Source organism: Diabrotica virgifera, chromosome 6 (genome assembly GCF_917563875.1).
Source record: "Diabrotica virgifera virgifera chromosome 6, PGI_DIABVI_V3a".
Classification (NCBI taxonomy): Eukaryota; Metazoa; Arthropoda; class Insecta; order Coleoptera; family Chrysomelidae; genus Diabrotica; species Diabrotica virgifera.
In genome coordinates, this window is record NC_065448.1 from 26,115,995 (window position 1) to 26,134,180 (window position 18,186).

General features: G+C 33.8%; 1 protein-coding gene across 2 annotated transcripts in view; it reads right to left on the reverse strand.

Moving 5' to 3' along the window:
* The window catches only part of LOC114336833 (uncharacterized), a 63,976-nt gene that overhangs the window by 1,021 nt on the left and 44,769 nt on the right, over positions 1 to 18,186 (reverse strand). Inside the window, exon 1 of one of the 2 annotated variants that reach the window (XM_028287217.2) lies at positions 17,733 to 17,877. The exons of the other annotated variant lie outside the window; for it this stretch is intronic. Within the exon in view, the coding sequence (XP_028143018.1) occupies positions 17,733 to 17,777 (45 nt within the window). The 5' untranslated portion in view covers positions 17,778 to 17,877. Of the gene's footprint in view, positions 1 to 17,732; positions 17,878 to 18,186 lie in introns of those variants that run through there. 2 annotated transcript variants of the gene reach the window in all.

Below are 18,186 nucleotides of genomic sequence, written 5' to 3' on the forward strand. Positions count from 1 at the left end.
TATAAAAATTAGTCAAACCAGCTACTTGTTTATCTTACCGATTAAAAATAAACACAACCTTTTCACTAAAACTACCCATCGATTAGATACGCCCACACAGCTGTCCCCGCTCGTTTTTCTTGTTTGTAATAATAATTAAGAAAAATAATATACAGGAGTCTCCAAAATTAAGGTAAGATATTTACAATTCTACATTAATTTGTAAGATAGTACGAAATAAACATATTTCTTATACCTGGCTAGTTGATCTTAGTCACAATTCTATGTATGACATCTAAAAAAAAATTATTTTAATGTTCCATACCTAAACCTGGTAAACCTCCAACTAAAGCTAGTTCGTCTAAACCAGTGATTCCCAACCGGGGGGCGATCGCCCCCTTGGGGGCGATTTGAGATTTTCAGGGGGGCGATAGAGCGAAGGGGGCAATAGAGAAAAGGGGGCGATAAGGTGGGCGATTAGCATCTGGGAAAAGAGAAATGGGTAATAGAGAAGAAAAAACAATACTTTCGATCGGATATCCATAGGATAATAAAAAGTAATTAAATGTACACCAATACAGGTAACAATAACACGAACATCTCGTCTAGTAACAGAGGGCTATGAATCATGATACAATTTAATTCTATAGGTAAGTAATACATTATAATTAATTCTGCATTTTCCTTTTATCGAGCTTTCGTATTGGGCGAACATCCGCACAAAAGAGAAAGGGATAGAAGTGGGATAAGAATGATGAGAGTAGGTACCGACCCTGCCGATCTGACTCCAACAAAAAGTGTACGGCCAAAATTGTGGTCGTTTTGTCATCTATCTATCTTTTGCCCTTCATTTGTCCAAAGTTGAACATAGGCCTCCTCCTTATTTTTCCACTCTTCTTCGTTCAGTGCTAATCCTGTCCATCTGGTCCCAGCGCATCTTTTTGGGTCATTCGACCCAGTGGCGGCTCGTGGCCTTGGAGACAGGGTCGGCAAGGTTTTTTTGTCTCCTCATATAGGTATACCATCAAACTAAAAGGCTTAATTCATCATAGGAGATTTTGTTGTTTTTTGCTTTTTTTTATTTGATGTACTTGACATTCTCTCTTGTTTCATGGTGTTTCGACAATACGTGTTGATTCTTTTGAGACAAGGTAAATCCCGTTTTTTTAGGCAGAAATTGGTGGTAATAAGAAAATTGATAAACAGTTTGTTGTAATGAATTGCAGTACTTACTACATAGAATTATACATACATATTGTGCAACTTATCCCACTTTCTGAAAATATTTGGACCAGCATAATTTTTAAGTACCTAACTTGTAATAATTAATATCTTGGAAATTCTTTGGCGAACGTAACTTTTAAATTTTAAATCGTCAAAGAGGTCAAAAATTTGCAAATCTTCAACATTCGAAAAACGAGTATCTATTTGCATATAATAGTAGGTATCCAAAATTTCAAGATATACTTACTCGTTTTTCGAGGTATGTATCATGTCGTTGTCTTTTTTGGGGTGGTTCGGAAATATCAAGCGAATCCAAAACGTCACTGCGTATATACTGGAAACTACTATCATTACGAAAATCTCTGAGATTTTGCACCAGCTTTCGTATTCTATTTTTAGAATAAATAATGTCAGTTGACTGATTTTGAACAACAAGGAATATCTTGGGCAAACTCTGTCTTAAAAATATTTAAAAAAATATTGAAAGAGTCATTAGTATTTAATAAAGTTCTCAAACCGATTGCTTCACGGATCGAGGTATCGCCACTTTCAAAATCATCGCCTTCGATAATAAAATCAAAAACTTCCAAAAGCTGTTCACGAAAATCTGCTACAGATACTAAAACTATAAGAGATAATCTGCTTAGATAAAACTAACCGAGATTTAAAATTTCATCGCGTCTGACAAACTGTTCGCTTTTTTTTTCGAAACAAATTTGTTCTAAAGCAGTAATCCGTTTAGGTGAGCTAAACTGGCAAGAAAAGTCGATATTCTTTATTTTTTTACACGTATCATGTAAAACTAAATTCATTATATGCGCATAATAGTGAGTAAATAAAGCTTGTGATGCAATAGTTTTAACTTTTGCCTGGAGACTATTCAATTCACCACTCATCACAGCAACGCTGTCATAAGATTGCCCCAGTTTGCCCTACCAATTTATTTTTGGTATAAAAAAATTTGAATCTGTTCTTTAAAACACCAAAAATATATTCTGCCTTATTGCTTTTACTCACATCTCTAAAACCTAAAAACCTCTCATAAATATTACCACGTAACGCGTATCGAACAAAATAATTGATAATAATTGTGAATGACATGATAATCAGAAGTTTCATCTACTTTCAGTGAAAAGCAAATGTTTTTCTAAATCTCAGATTCAACAACGTTATTCAAAATTTAACTATTTGATTATAATATGTATTATGTAATTCATTCTGTATTACGAATACACTTCGAATCAGAAAGTAAATAGGTATTTCTAAAACAATTTTATTAATTCTCAATAATTACTTTGATTTTTAACAAATGCTTCGATCCATCATGTCCACTAAATGATAATTCCTGACAACTTAAAAAAATTACAATATCAATTAAACGATGTAAAACGGCGTGATTATTTTTGACAATTTCTACCGATGCATGCTTCCAAATGAAACACTGACCGGCAGATCGAAATGTGCCGTACTTGGCGCGTAACCTGCCATGCCGTATCTTCTATTGCCCACGGAGAAAAGTAATGTTCGCTTGCTCATCGACTTGTTACGTCGTCGTTGAGTTTTACGTGTAAATTGTCAAGCTACGGATGTTAGGGACGGCTAGCCGAAAAGTCAGATAAATGGCTCGGATCATTGGTTTTTTGAGAAGTCTGTTATGCGCAGGGATCACTTAACGCTCGGATTGATCAAATTCTTTTAAAAACCATGAATAAAATTTAGTCTGTATTATCTGATAGATTTTTTTTTATTTCAGAGATACAAATATTTAAAAAATCTATATCTATAAATGTGTGGGTCGGCACTGCCGACCCTGCCGACCCTGACCGGCCGCCGCTGATTCGACCATCTCATCTGTGGTCTGCCCTTTCCTCTTTTAAGGTCGCAAGGTCTCCAGTGTATTGTCGCTTCATTCCATCTTCCGTCTTTTTGTCTGTTGTTTTATCATGTTTTTAACTAGATAGTAGCTGCATGTTTAGATCTTTCACGTTGGTTTTATTTCTGATCCATGTATTTTTATTTTTGTCACTTATCTTGATACCCAGCATCTTTCTTTCCATTGCCCTTTGAGTATTGGCCATTCTTTCCATATTTTCTTTCGTGAAGGTCCATGTCTGTGCTTCATATGTAAATATTGGTCTTGTCATAGATGAGGTAAATAAAATTAAAGCAAAACCAAAGAATGATGGAATATTTCGTACACTCTGATACTCTGTAAAGAAAATGATGAGATATTTAATACATTGCTACTACAGTACTATATACGGAAGTCCGCTGGCTTTCGAAAGGGAATTGCTTACGGCGGTTCTGCAGTCTCATGGATACTATTATCGAATTTCTGATAACTACTGACCCCACACTGAGTACAGCACTACAAGAGAAGCGAAATGACATCGCTTAACTATCAGATATTTCTGAAAAATTAAATGGAACTAATCTGGAATTACAAAGGAAGAACATAAATATGGCCAAAGCGAAGGGAGTAGTCGGAACATTCATTGACAAACTATCTATTTTTGAAGAAAATATACAGAGAGGAGGTCTGACCAAATTCCCCAGAAATCATCATGTGGTTATTCTGAGGATCTTCAAATATATTGCCTCCACCTTGGAGGGGATTTGAGGTACAAAGCTATTAACCAACATTGAGCCAGACATAAAGAAATTATGTGAGTATCACCAGGCCCAAGGGAGAAATTAACAATTATTACTAACCATGTTCACCAACACGTGGACAAAATGCAAGAGGCACAAGATCGAAATAGAGGGAAAATTATGAGATCTATGTCTAGCAGTGGACAAGCGAAGATTGAATGATGACTTATCATGTATCATTTTACGAAATGTAAAAATAAATCAATATTGTACTGAATAATTTTTTGTTTCAATTTAATTGGGGAGGGGGGCGATTATAGTATTCACAACCGGTGAAACCTGTCTAAGGGGGCGATCATGGGAAAAAGGTTGGGAACCACTGGTCTAAACCAATAAGTCTTCTTCCGACTTTATCAAAAGTCTTCGAAAGGTTAATCCTTAACAGAATAGAAACAACAATAGCTATAGAAAACCCGATCCCAGATCACCAGTTTGGTTTTCGCTCAAATCACTCAACCATACAACTGTGCCATAGATTGTTGCCAACAAAATAAAAGAGAGTGTAGAAGGGAAACAAATCTGTATATCAGAATTCCTCGATATACAGCAAGCATTTGATAGAGTGTGGCACGAGGGTCTTCCCTTCAAAATAAAAGCTCAACTAACTGACCAAATATATCTCCTCCTCAAATCATATTTGTCTGACAGATACTTTTATAGAACTAAGACGATCACAAAGGCAATAAGAAAATACATAAGAAACTACAATGTAGAAAAAACAAAACAAGCAATAGAGCAAAATAAGAACATGAAAGTTTTGAAGAGAAACGTACAAAAAGGAAAAATAGAAATCAACAAACTAAGAAACAGAACTGGAGAAGAAACTACAAACAGAGATGAAATATTAACAATAGTCGAAGAGTTCTACACAGAGTTATACAAATCAAGAAAAAAAGATGACAATACGCAACTTCCAATTACAGTAAATACTGGGGTATTAAATCAAGGATCAGATTTAATACCCGATATAACAAAATCAGAACTCAAAGAGGCTCTGAAGAAAATGAAAAGTAATCGTACCCCAGGCGAAGATGGAATAGTATCAGAAGCACTAAAAAATTGGAGGAGATATACTACTTGAAAAAATTAAACTACTTTTCAATATCTGCCTTCACAACGCCAATATTCCAACAGACTGGAACAACGCTACTATGATTCTATTACACAAAGCAGGAGACAACGCCAATTTAGAGAATTACAGACCGATTAGTTTCCTCAGCCATGTATATAAGTTATTTACGCGAATAATAGTTAAGAGAATAGAATGAAAGTTAGAGACTTATCACCCAAGAGAACAGGCAGGATTTCGAAAAAGTTACGGAACAAATGACCATCTACAAAGTATAAAAACCCAAACCCTAATAGAGAAAGTAGTGGAATACAATAAACCTCTAGTTCTGGTTTTTATCGATTTTCATAAAGTCTTTGACACAGTTGAGCTTAGCAACATATTACAGGCGCTTAAAGAATGCAGGCTAGATTGTAGGTATACAAAATTATTATACAAAAGCAACAACAACCACCGTCAAATTACATACTAACAGTAATCGCATAAAAATAGAACGGGGGGTTAGACAAGGAGACCCAATGTCACCTAAACTTTTTAATACGGTCTTAGAACATGCTTTCAAGAGTTTGGATTGGATGACAAAGGGAATAAAAATAGATGGAGAATACCTAAACAACTTACATTTCGCCGATGATATAGTCATAGTAGCTGAGGATCTAGTGTGTGTGTTCACAAAGAGGGGATGGCATTAGATAAACTTTTTGCCACAGATATTTGAAAGTTGAAGATTGAAGATGTCATATTAAATTTTTATTTTAGAATCTTTAAGAAATTGTATGATAATATCATTAATAGTTTTGGTATTGAAGCTTAGTAGATGTGAAATATTCAGCGGTAAACTTACATTCCGCTCCTGAAGTCTAGCAATTAGTGCTTTCGTATGGTTTTTATTAAGTTCACAATTAAAGATTATATGATTTAAATCTGCAGTAGAGTAGTTATCACATGAACAGAGAGAGTTGATACGCATTCCTATTTTAGCTAAATGTGCAGGAAAATTGCCATGGTTTAATCTTAAGCGACTTAGGGATGTGGAATAAAATCGAGTAACGTGATAATCAAATATATGTGGGATATTTTGCGGAAGTTGTGGGTGTATGTTAGTGTATGGATTCCTCGAAGTTTGTACAAACTTAAGCCAAATAGTTTCCCATTTTTTTCTTAATTTTTTATGCAATTCGGGAATGTAATCGCTGGAGATTGTTAAATCTACTATTTCATTTAAAGTTGCTGAATTCTTTGCCATTTCATCCACTATCTCATTTTCTTTGATTCCGGCATGTCCTTTTACCCAGATAAAGACCAAGTCACTGCTATTATTTTTAAATCGAGCGATTGTCTTTCTAATATGGCATAACAACTCATTGTTGTGTTTTTTGGTTATTGGTTGCGATATTGCCTCAAGAGCAGATAAAGAATCTGATAGTATAACCGTGTCTCCAAAGTTCTGTTCAACCGCGTAAGTTAGGGCTCTTTCAATAGCATAAAGTTCGGCAGTGAAGATAGATGTACATTTAGGTAGTCTAAAAGAATTACCACTTTTTATATTAGAAACATAATAAGCGCTACCTACACTATTACATGTTTTTGAACCATCTGTATAGATGTATTTATAATTAGAAAATTCAGATAAGATTAATTTTACAATTTTATTGTTTTGGCATGGTAAGTTTCTGTATGTAGGTTTTATGATCTTTGGAAAGATTGCGATTTCCTCAATAGAAAGGTTATATATGGGTAATATTTGTTTAGTGTTAATGCTAAAGTTGTTAGTTTCTAGATAAGCATCTGTAAGAGGGGGAGAAGTTTTAATTCTCCAATAAGAATTTGTTAAGTTATATTCAGTGAGACTGTTAATTTTACTTAATAATTTATGTGAGTCTAAAGTCCTGGTCTTTAATAGAAACTTATTAGACAAGAATTCTCTTCTAAGGTTTAGAGGAGGTTCCTGCGCTTCTGCTAGAATTGCAGCACATGGCGTTGACTTAAACGCACTAATACATATACGTATTGCCTTATACTGAATATGATCGATTTTTGATAAATTAGATTTTGACGATGAACCATATAAAAAGCATCCATAATCAATGATTGGCCGAATATACGATTTATAGAACATTAATGCTATCTTTGGGTCGGCACCCCATCTAGCTTTACATATGCAACGAAGCATGTTTAAACCTTTTTCGCATTTGTTGATAATGTGATTCACATGGAGTGTCCAGGTTAGTTTTTTGTCCAAAACCACGCCCAGATACTTATGGTGAGAGGATACATTAATATCAACATTACTTAAATTTATACTGGTAGGGGAACTTAACCTATGTCTAGTGAAAAAGGTGATGCTAGATTTCTCAGGGGATAACGTGAAATTAAAAGCCATAGACCATCTTTTTACACATTGCATTATCAGTTCCAAATCGCATAAACACTCATTATATGATTTACGGCTGCTGTATATACAGAAATCGTCTGCATACTGAATGATTTTAATTGTATTATTTGTTTCATTTAACATGTCATGCAATTCTGCAGTATAGATATTAAAAAGTACTGGACTTAGGACTGAACCTTGCGGAATTCCGACTGATAATAATCGAGGGCCGTAAATGTGATTTTCTGAATCTCGAATGAAAACTTCTCTGTCCCTATACAAATCTGTGATTCTTTGTGCGAATTTATAATTTAGACCGTATTTTATGAGCTGTACAGTTAGAATATCAATATCCAGAGTATCATAAGCCCCTTTAATATCTAAAAACAAGCATGCCGTTATAAGATTAACGGAAAGTGCATTCTGAATGTCGGAAACTAAGTGAGCTAATGCTTCAGAGGTGCCTTTGCCTCTGCGATATCCAAACTGATTAATAGGTAATAAACAATTACTTTCAAAATGCAATTCCATTCTTAATTTGATAATTCTCTCAAATGTTTTTGTAATGCATGATATTAATGAAATGGGTCTGTAAGAGTTAGGTAGACTTAAATTTTTGTTGGGTTTAGCAAGTAAGCAAATTACAGTTTTTTTTAAACTTTGGTCATATAAACCTTGCAACCACCAACTATTAAAAATATTTAAAAGAATGTCTTTAGCAATTGCAGGCAAGTATTCAATCATTTTATATGTAATGCTATCAAAACCCGGTGCTGTACTTTTAGATTGTTTGATTGCTAATCGTAATTCCTCCAAACTGATAGGCATATAAAATGATCCATTGCATGCTACATTACTATTGAATTTACTGAAGTCGATTTTATTTGATGCAAATTTGGGAATAAAAAACTCAAAAAAATCGTCCACCATATCAGCTGATATACTGCCCGATCCCGTTGAGTCTTTGTTTGATATTTTTTTTATAAATTGCCAAATTTTAGTAGGGTGCGTGTTTTTATTAATACTGCTTATGAAAGATATCCAGCTGTCTCGAGCTTTTTTAGAAAATAGTAATTTAGTTTGACTAGCTACATTTTGGTATTGACAATAGTTTGTATAGTTTGAGACACGTTTATACTGGTTCAGGGCTTCTTTTCTGCGACGAAACATATCATAGCATTCGGTATCCCACCATATTGGACGTTGAGTTACTTGTTGTCTTGCTCTTTTTAGGGGAATAGTTGCAGATGCTGCTTCTGAGACCTTTTCCATAAAAATAGAGAAGCTTAGTAGATTGGAGTTTAGATTTTGGTTTGTACTAATTAACGAATTTTCCAGTATAGTGGAGTATGCAGACCAATCAGCTAATTTATCATTCCATTTAGATGCTGGATTTTTATTTATTATAACTCTATCCCTAATAATTTCAAATTTGATTAAACAATGATCTGAACCTAACGCATCTGGTACGACATCCCATACACAACAATCACTAGCCAAACTAGCAGAGCAAAATGTAACGTCTACCGCCGAAGGTAGCTCTTCTGGACGAGAAATTCTAGTTGGTTTACCATTATTGAGAACAACATAGTTATTATCATCTAAGGCTTCTACTAATTGATTACCACAAGCTTTATTAATATGAGATCCCCAAAGTGTATGATGGCTGTTAAAATCGCCACAGAAAATAACAGGAGAATTAAATTGCCGAAAGATATTTGACCAATCTGATTTAGAAACATTTAATTTAGGTGGTTTATACACCGATACTAGTATGATATTTAAGGACGGAAATTTAACTGCGCAAAGTTCTAAATCTTTTTTATATGCAAAAGTAATAGGAAAATTGATAAATTTAATGTCTTGGCGAACTGCAATGGCAACACCGCCAAAGCCATTTGCACGATCCTGTCGGATAATCTTATACCCTTTAAGTTTAAAAGAATGGTTTGGTTTTTTAAAGGTTTCTGATAAAGCTATAATATCTACAGGATTATTGTGTAAAAAATTTAATAAACTTGGATGGTTTTTAGAGAAAGAACGAATATTCCATTGGATAACTTTAATGTTTTTACTATTGAGTGTACTTATCTTATTAGTGGATTGAATCATCAGAACAAGATTCAATATCCATTTCTGGAATTAGATTTGAAGAACTTAATATAGAGGAGCTCATATTTCTAATATTTTCTTCTAAATTGTAATTTGTTGCGGATGAATCTGAATTAACTACTTGTTTAACTACGGTTATTATCTGACTTGTTAGTTTTTCCTTATATTGGATAAAGTCATCTCTGTGAGGATTTGGTATGATGGGATTATGTGAAGATTTGGTTTTTTTTGTTTGAAAATGGGAAGAAGTAGGCAGAGACTGAGAAATAGGTGGAGACTCCGGAGCAGATGGTTTACGTTTTTTCACTTGTCTTTTGGGTGAAGTATTTCGAACATTGGGTTTACGTAGCAAAAAGCTAGAATTTGGAGTTTGGGACGAACTAGGGAGTGGTAGAGAGGGAAAATTAGTGGAATTATTAAGAACTGAAAATCTATTATTTGTAGAAATCTTGGCATAAGATGGATTATCATGCACTCTTTCAGCTTCTTTAAATGTAATATTTTCCCTGGCCATGAGTTGTTTGATATTTTTTTGTTTCTTATATACTGGACAATCTCTGGATGTAGAGCAGTGTTCATTATTTTGGCAATAAATGCAGAATTTTTCGCAAGAAGAGTCTGACGTATGATTTAGGCTAGAACAGTTTCGACAGTGAGAAGATTTGGTTTTACATTGCTTGGCAGAATGTCCATATCGCAAGCAATTAAAACATTGAACAACGGGGAATATATATGGTTCTACAGAGAAATTGCATAAATTAATTTGTATATTTTGAGGAAGTTCATTTCCTACAAATTGCACAATAACCATTTGTCTGTTTACATATGAAATATTACCGTCTTTATCTGTTACCTTTCGTTTCATGCGTTGAACTTGAACCACCTCTTTATTAGATATTATGGCATTTTTTAAATATTCCTCAGAAAAGTATGTGTCAATATTCCTCAACACACCCTTCTTGTGTGTAAAAAATTTGGGTATATACGCTACTAAGTTATTATTTGACATAATTTTATTATCAACTAGATAATTAGCTTTTTCATACGACTTAAAAATAACTTTAACGCGATTAAGACCAACCGATTTGATATCAAGGACATCGGATTTTATATAATTGTCAGTCAACAAAACGTGACCAATCCGGATTGGGAAAATTCTTCCCAAATGCTTATCAGTACTCTCAATATATACAAAATATGGACCTTTATCCTCAGTTCTATATCTATTATTTAAATCTATAAAATTATTTACATACCTATCCTCCTCTGCATCCTTATTTTCGGGTGGCGAAGTGCCACCCGAGGTCTCATCCATTATATATTTTTTTAATTACTTACCTAACCTACCTATTATAAACAATAAAGAAAATTAACAAAAGGAACACTAATTAACACAATAACACACAATACACCGAGAACTGCTCGTTTGTATCGTTAAAATCAAACTATTAAAATGCGGAGAATAAAAATTCGTGTCCACACTTTGACAATTATTTGACATTGATGAGCTGAGGATCTAGGTATGGCAAGAGAGATGGTACAGAAACTCGTTGTGGCTACAGAAAATGTAGGTTTAAATATAAACATCTCGAAAACAAAAATAATGACAAATTTGGTACCCAACCAGAACATCAGTATTGGTGGGAAAGAAATAGAGCTCGTAGATAGATATAAATACCTGGGACATGAAATTACGATTGGCAGGGATAACCAGACTCATGAACTGAAGAGAAGAATCGGCCTTGGGTGGGCAGAATTTGCAAAACTGAGAGAAACTTAACAGTGAATTGCCCACATGCTTAAAGAGAAAGGTATTTGATCAGTGCGTCCTCCCAGTCTTGACGTACGTATCAGAAACACTCACCTTAATTAAAGCCTCGGCTACCAAACTAAGAGTCACGCAGAGAATAATGGAGCGGTCAATGTTAGGAATAACTCTGCGAGACAAAATCAGAAACAAAGAAATCAGGAGAAGAACAAAGGTGACTGACGTCATCGAAAGGATAGCCAGGTTTACGCGGAGATGGGCAGGACACATAACCAGAATGACAGATTGGCGATGGACAAAAAGTTTATTGGAATGGAGGTCAAGAGAAGACAAGAGAACCGTCGGTCGACCGCCTACAAGATGAACTGAAGACTTAAGAAAGATAAATAAAAACTGGATGAGAGCGGCCCAGGATAGATGGGGTTGGAAACGAGGGGAGGAGGCCTATGTTCAGCAGTGGACTTTTGAGGCTGGATGAAGAAGATACTTCCAAGTTAAATACGAACGATCCCTATTCAATTATGTACCACCAAATAAGATCCGGAGTACCTCAAGGCAGTGTACTTTTTTTTTTTTTTTTGTGACTTTAGCACTTAGCTATTTAGCCAGATACAACTTGATAATAATTAATACTAATACAAAAAAACTATTAAACCTAATACAAATTATTAAAAAGAAAATCATATTATTCTAGGAGGCAGTGTACTTGGCCCATTCCTTTACCAAATTTTCACTGCTGATATTCCTATTAGCGAAAATACTTGGCCCATTCCTATTAGCGAAAATACTTGGCCCATTCCTTTACCAAATTTTCACTGCTGATATTCCTATTAGCGAAAATACACTAATGGAAACATTTGCGCATGACACTGGTACACTACATAGCATCAGACATCAACGAAATATTAACATTTAAATTAAGCATTAAAATTTAAATTTAAATTATTAATTCAGTTTTCATTTTACACAATAAAAACTAGTAATCAGGAAAAGAGAAAAAGTTATTTTTTTTAATAATACATATATTGTTACTATGGAACGCTTGGATAAATTTTGAACACCTTTTGAACATCTTTTCAACAAAATAATTGGATTACAGAATATCCTGGTGTATTCTCTGCTTGAATCTTCCAGAAATAATAAAAATTAAATAACTTTTTATTAATTGATGGATTAGCCAGGGGTGGCCAAGCTCCTTGATAGCCAGAGCCACTTTTCACAAGTTAAAATTTTTCGCGAGCCGCAATTAAAGACGTATTCAAAAAGTATGCAAAGAAAGTATGTAGGCACAATGTTTTTTAACAGAACTGTTATTTATTGAAAACAAATAAAATTAGGAAATATTAAAACTGAATTACATTTGTTTTCCTTATTCTTCTTCTCGTTTTCCTTATGCCCAATAAGAGAGTCGAATTTTGCTATCGCCTATCACCTATCCATCTTTTACCCATTTCTTTCACGCCTTCCCGTCTTCTTCCCATTTCCTTCACCTATTGCGCTATTTTCCGTCTCTTGGTTTCGATTTCCTGGATTTCTTCCATCCGCTCCTTTCTAGATCTGCTCCTTCTTCTTTTCCCCTGTCTCTTGGCATCTGTCGCCTCCTTTATTAGTCTGTTCTCGTTCATTCTAATTAAATGTCCAATCCAAACCAATCCAGGTTTCTTTTTTCAACTTTTTTCTCTATTGGTCCCTGTTTTAGGATGTTTCTAAGGTTTTCGTTCCTTTCCGTTTAATATGTGTTAGGATTTCACGAATTTTAAAATGGAATTAAATGGTCCATAAAAGTACGTTGTTTCTAATATGGAAATAATTCGACAAGCATCCTTTTTAAATTTAGAGTATGTACTTCGATTTTACATTTATCGAGAGCCACAAGTAATTCTTCAAAGAGCCGCATGTGGCTCACGAGCCGCAGTTTGGCCACCCCTGGATTAGACCGTTACTTGATGCAAGTTCATTTTATCTAACAATAAAACACTGAAAACTTTTGTTTTCTATACTTCCACAAAATTTATTATTTACAACTATGTGACTACAGCTGTTTCGGAAGAGTGCCTTTCTCAAGTGATTTAGTTTACTATGTGTTTGTCTTTTTAAAGTCTTTAACTGAAGATGTTAAGGAGTGGGGATCTGTTTGTCTCGAGTTGGTCATTCAGAATTATATCTGTATTTTTTAATTTATTAATTTCCATAGATTCTAATAAAGATAGCTTAAGGCCTTTATTTTGAATATGCAGAATTTGAAACTGTTCATTAAAAGAATGATTATGATCCAGAAGGTGAAGTGCGTATGTAGAAGTATCTGTTTTTCTATTGTTGAAAGCCCTTTTGTGTTCTGCTATCCGTTTGTCAAAGGTTCTGCCAGTTTGACCGATGTAAGTTTTCGGACAGTCAACACAAGTTAGTTTGTTTACACCACTCTGTAGTTGTTTTCTCTTTCGGCTCTTATTGTTCTTAATATATTTGCTTAAGTTGTTGTTAGTTCTGAAAGCTGGTGTTATTCCTTTATTTTTTTATGTATCTGGCTATTCTTGTTGTTATCTTGCCAGTATATACCTCGTCCAATTTACTTACCGTTGCACGTCATCCGCGCCGTAGCCTGTGACACGATACCAACACGAAATATCTAGGCGGTAGGTGTGTTCCCCTTTAGAATCATTTTGATTCTAAAAAAGAACACACCCACCGCCTAAATATTTCGTGTTGGTATCGTGTCACAGGCTATGGCGCGGATGACGTGCAACGGTAAGTAAATTGGACGAGGTATATGTGATAGAACAGAAGGTACTGGGTTCTTTCTGTGGTGGTGGATATACTAATTTCAGGGCTTTCTTTTGGAGTTTGGTGACTGTCCGAAAACTTACATCGGTCTTCTTCTTCTTCAGGTTCCGTCCCCTATCGGAGGTTGGAAATCATCATCGCTATTTTAATTTTATTGGCCGCAGTTCTGAATAATTCTAATGAGCTGCAACCGAACCACTCTCTCAAATTTCTTAGCCAGGATATTTTGCGTCGTCCTGGGTTTCTCTTTTCTTGTATCTTCCCTTGCATAATTAACCTAAGTAATACGTACTTCTCTCCCCTCATTATGTGACCCAGATATTGAATCTTTCTAATTTTAACAGTTTTTATGACTTCACATTCTTTCTTCATTCTTTGTAACACGTCTATATTAGTTACTTTTTCAGTCCACGATATTCTGTGGATTCTCCTGTAGCACCACATCTCAAAGGAGTTTAATTTTTTGATTTCGGACTGTTTTATTTTCCACGCTTCCATGCCGTATAGTAAAGTAGAAAAAACGTAACAACGTAGCATTCTTGTGCGGATCTCTAGATTAAGCTTACGGTTACAAAGTAAGTTCTTCAATTTTATGAACGTGTTTCTTGCCATTTCTATTCTAGATCTGATTTCTTTTGTTTGATCTCCATCTTCGGTTAGCCACGTTCCTAAATATTTATATGTTGTTACTCTTTCGATCGTTGTATTATTGATGATCAGGTTATCTACATTTTGTGGTTTTTTTGAGAATATCATTGATTTCGTTTTCTTGAGATTCATTTGCAGTCCGTACCTTTCACATGCAATGTATACATGTTGTATTATGTACTGTAAATCTTCCATGTCACTTGCAAATATGACCGTATCGTCCGCATATCTAATATTATTAATGCTATTACCGTTGACCAAAATACCTTCCACAATATCCAATAAAGCTTCTTGAAATATCACTTCACTGTAGACGTTGAATAAGAGTGGTGAAAGTATGCACCCTTGTCGAACTCCTCTAAGTATACTTACTTCCTCTGTCAGTTCTCCTTCGACTCTTACTCTTGCTTTCTGATTTTGATACAGATTCGATATAATTTGTAGATTTCTACAAACATCAGTCATCTGACTTACATCGGTCAAACTGGCAGAACCTTTGACAAACGGATAGCAGAACCCAAAAGGGCTTTCAACAATAGAAAAACAGACACTTCTACATACGCACTTCACCTTCTAGATCATAATAATTCTTTTAATGAACAGTTTCAAATTCTGAATATTCAAAATAAAGGCATTAAGCTATCTTTATTAGAATCTATGGAAATTAATAAATTGAAAAATACAGATATAATTCTCAATGACCAACTCGAGACAAACAGCTCCCCACTCCTCAACCTCTTCAGTTAAAGACTTTAAAAGGCAAACGCATAGTAAACTAAATCACTTGAGATAGGCACTCTGCCGAAACAGCTGTAGTCACATAGTTGTAATACATTTTGTGGAACTATAGAAAACAAACGTTTTCAGTGTTTTATTGTTAAAACTTTTTATTAATTTCACGTCTTAAATCAATTATTTATCAAAATACACTATGAATATTATTTTTAATAGAAACTCAAAATATTCCTGAAACCGTGTCAAATATTTCGCTGTGTCTAGGTACACGCTAACGTGTACGCAAATAAAAAAGTTAGGTACACGCGAATTAAATTTCATCAAGCCAGTCACGTCATTATTTAGCGTACACAGTGACTGTATATTTTGGTACACGCTGTTTTGATATGTTTAGTGTTTGTTTAATAGAAAAATATTTCTAACAATAAAACACTAAAAACTTTTGTTTTCTATACTTCCACAAATTACAACTGTGTATGTGACTACAGCTGTTTCGGCAGAGTGCCTTTCTCAAGTGATTTAGTTTACTATGTATTTGCCTTTTTAAAGTCTTTAACTGAAGAGGTTGAGGAGTGGGGAGCTGTTTGTCTCGAGTTGGTTATTCAGAATTATATTTTTATTTTTCAATTTATTAATTTCCATAGATTCTAATAAAGATAGCTTAAGGCCTTTATTTCGAATATGCAGAATTTGAAACTGTTCACTAAAAGAATGATTATGATCTAGAAGGTGAAGTGCGTATGTAGAAGTGTCGGTTTTTCTATTGTTGAAAGCCCTTTTGTGTTCTGCTATCCGTTTGTCAAAGGTTCTGCCAGTTTGACCGATGTAAGTTTTCGGACAGTCACCACAAGTTAGTTTGTAAACACCACTCTGTAGTTGTTTTCTCTTTCGGCTCTTATTGTTCTTAATATATTTGCTTAAGTTGTTGTTAGTTCTGAAAGCTGGTGTTATTCCTTTCTTTTTTATGTATCTGGCTATTTTTGTTGTTATCTTGCCAGTATATGTGATAGAGCAGAAAGTACTGGGTTCTTTCTGTGATGGTGGATAAACTAATTTCAGAGCTTTCTTATGGAATTTTTGGTTTAAAGTTTTGTTAATTGTTTGTTCGTTTCCATCATTTATAGAAAGATATTTGTTATTAGGGAAAGGGAAGCAGAACTATTCAGATGTTTCAAACTTAATTGTAATAAATCAATGTATATATAAAAGTATATTCAGGTTAGCAAAATAAATATGTATTTAGTTGACATGACATGTACAAATTATTGTTAAAATAATTTTTATACTAAAGTTAAATATTATAATCAACTATTCTAAATGGGAAATAAGCCACAATTTAACTAAAAAATGATTTTATTAACGTTTCGGCGTCCAAATCGGATGTCGTTGTCAAAATACAAAAATTAGTCAGATTAATAAAATTATTAGAAGACATTTTTTACTAAGCAACAACATTTTTGTTTAATTTATTAATATTTTGTATTTTGACAACTACATCCGATTTGGACGTCGAAACGTTAATAAAATCATTGTTTTAGTTAAATTGTGGCTTATTTCCCATTTAGAATAGTTTATTACAAAAATGCCACAAGGAAATAGCTTCAGAACAAATTAATTATTATTGTGAAAGCTTTAGGTCTTACTTTTATCTTAATTTTGGACGGTAATACTATTTCACTTATAACTAAAAAAATATATATTAATTTATAGTCTCTTATCTTTTTCATACTGTTTTAAAATGTTGTTAAACTCAATAAAATAACTAAATAATTGTCCACACTCCATAGTTAATTTAAAAACAAACAATAAACAAATAAAAAATAAGAAATCTCTTTACTAATCAATATTAAAGTGTAAACACAACGCAATTAAACAAAAATTCTAACAGTCTGACTCTTCGATACTCGCGTCATTTACATAATATAATACTTACCACAGCATACACGCGGCTAAATAGTGACGTCACTGACTTGATGACGTTTCGCGTGTACCTAACTTTTTTATTTGCGTACACGTTAGCGTGTACCTAGACACAGCGCAAATATTTAGTAGACTTGTTTGTCACTGTCTTGTCACCACGTTCTGTTCGACTGAGTACGTTGTATGACAAAGATAGCGAATGTTCGATTTGGAAAATGTCACCACGGACATCGTGTCCATTTTTTGAAATAACTAATAAATGTTTTTGAAAAATTTAAACGCAGAATGAAAGACTACATTGTTACCGAGGGCCAAATGTTCCTTATAATAAATAAAAAGTTTCTTTTGAATGAGGTACTTGAAATTAAAAATCACACATAATGCATTTAAATAGCATTGAAGCTGAAATTTTGCGTCTATCCCCTTAACAAAAATAGCAACATATACGAATTGATCAAAGAGATGCTTACCCAAACAACCACAAAAACAGAAACAAACAACATTAACTTTTTCATATTGAAAAATGAACTCACTCTATCATAAATTGGACTATAAATATATTTTTTCTATATCAACACTTAATTTATACAGTGTTATCTATATACTTTAAGTCAGTCCCACACAGCTCATAAAATTATATCTTTCCACATCTAAAATGGTCTTTTACACATTTTTTTAATTAATTTTAATAATTAAAATACATAGTCTATAAATCAAAAATAATAATTTAATTAAAATTTATCATCTCGATATTTATGCATTACATGAAATCAAAAACTTCTTATAGTATGGGAGCAAAGTATGCTAAATGTGCAGTCACTCGATAGTTATGGGGACCCACTGGGTTGTGAAGGGTAGGTCCTTAAACCAAAAAAAGTTAAGTAAAGTTTTCCATTTTAGTGGGCTATTGCCATTTTTTAATTT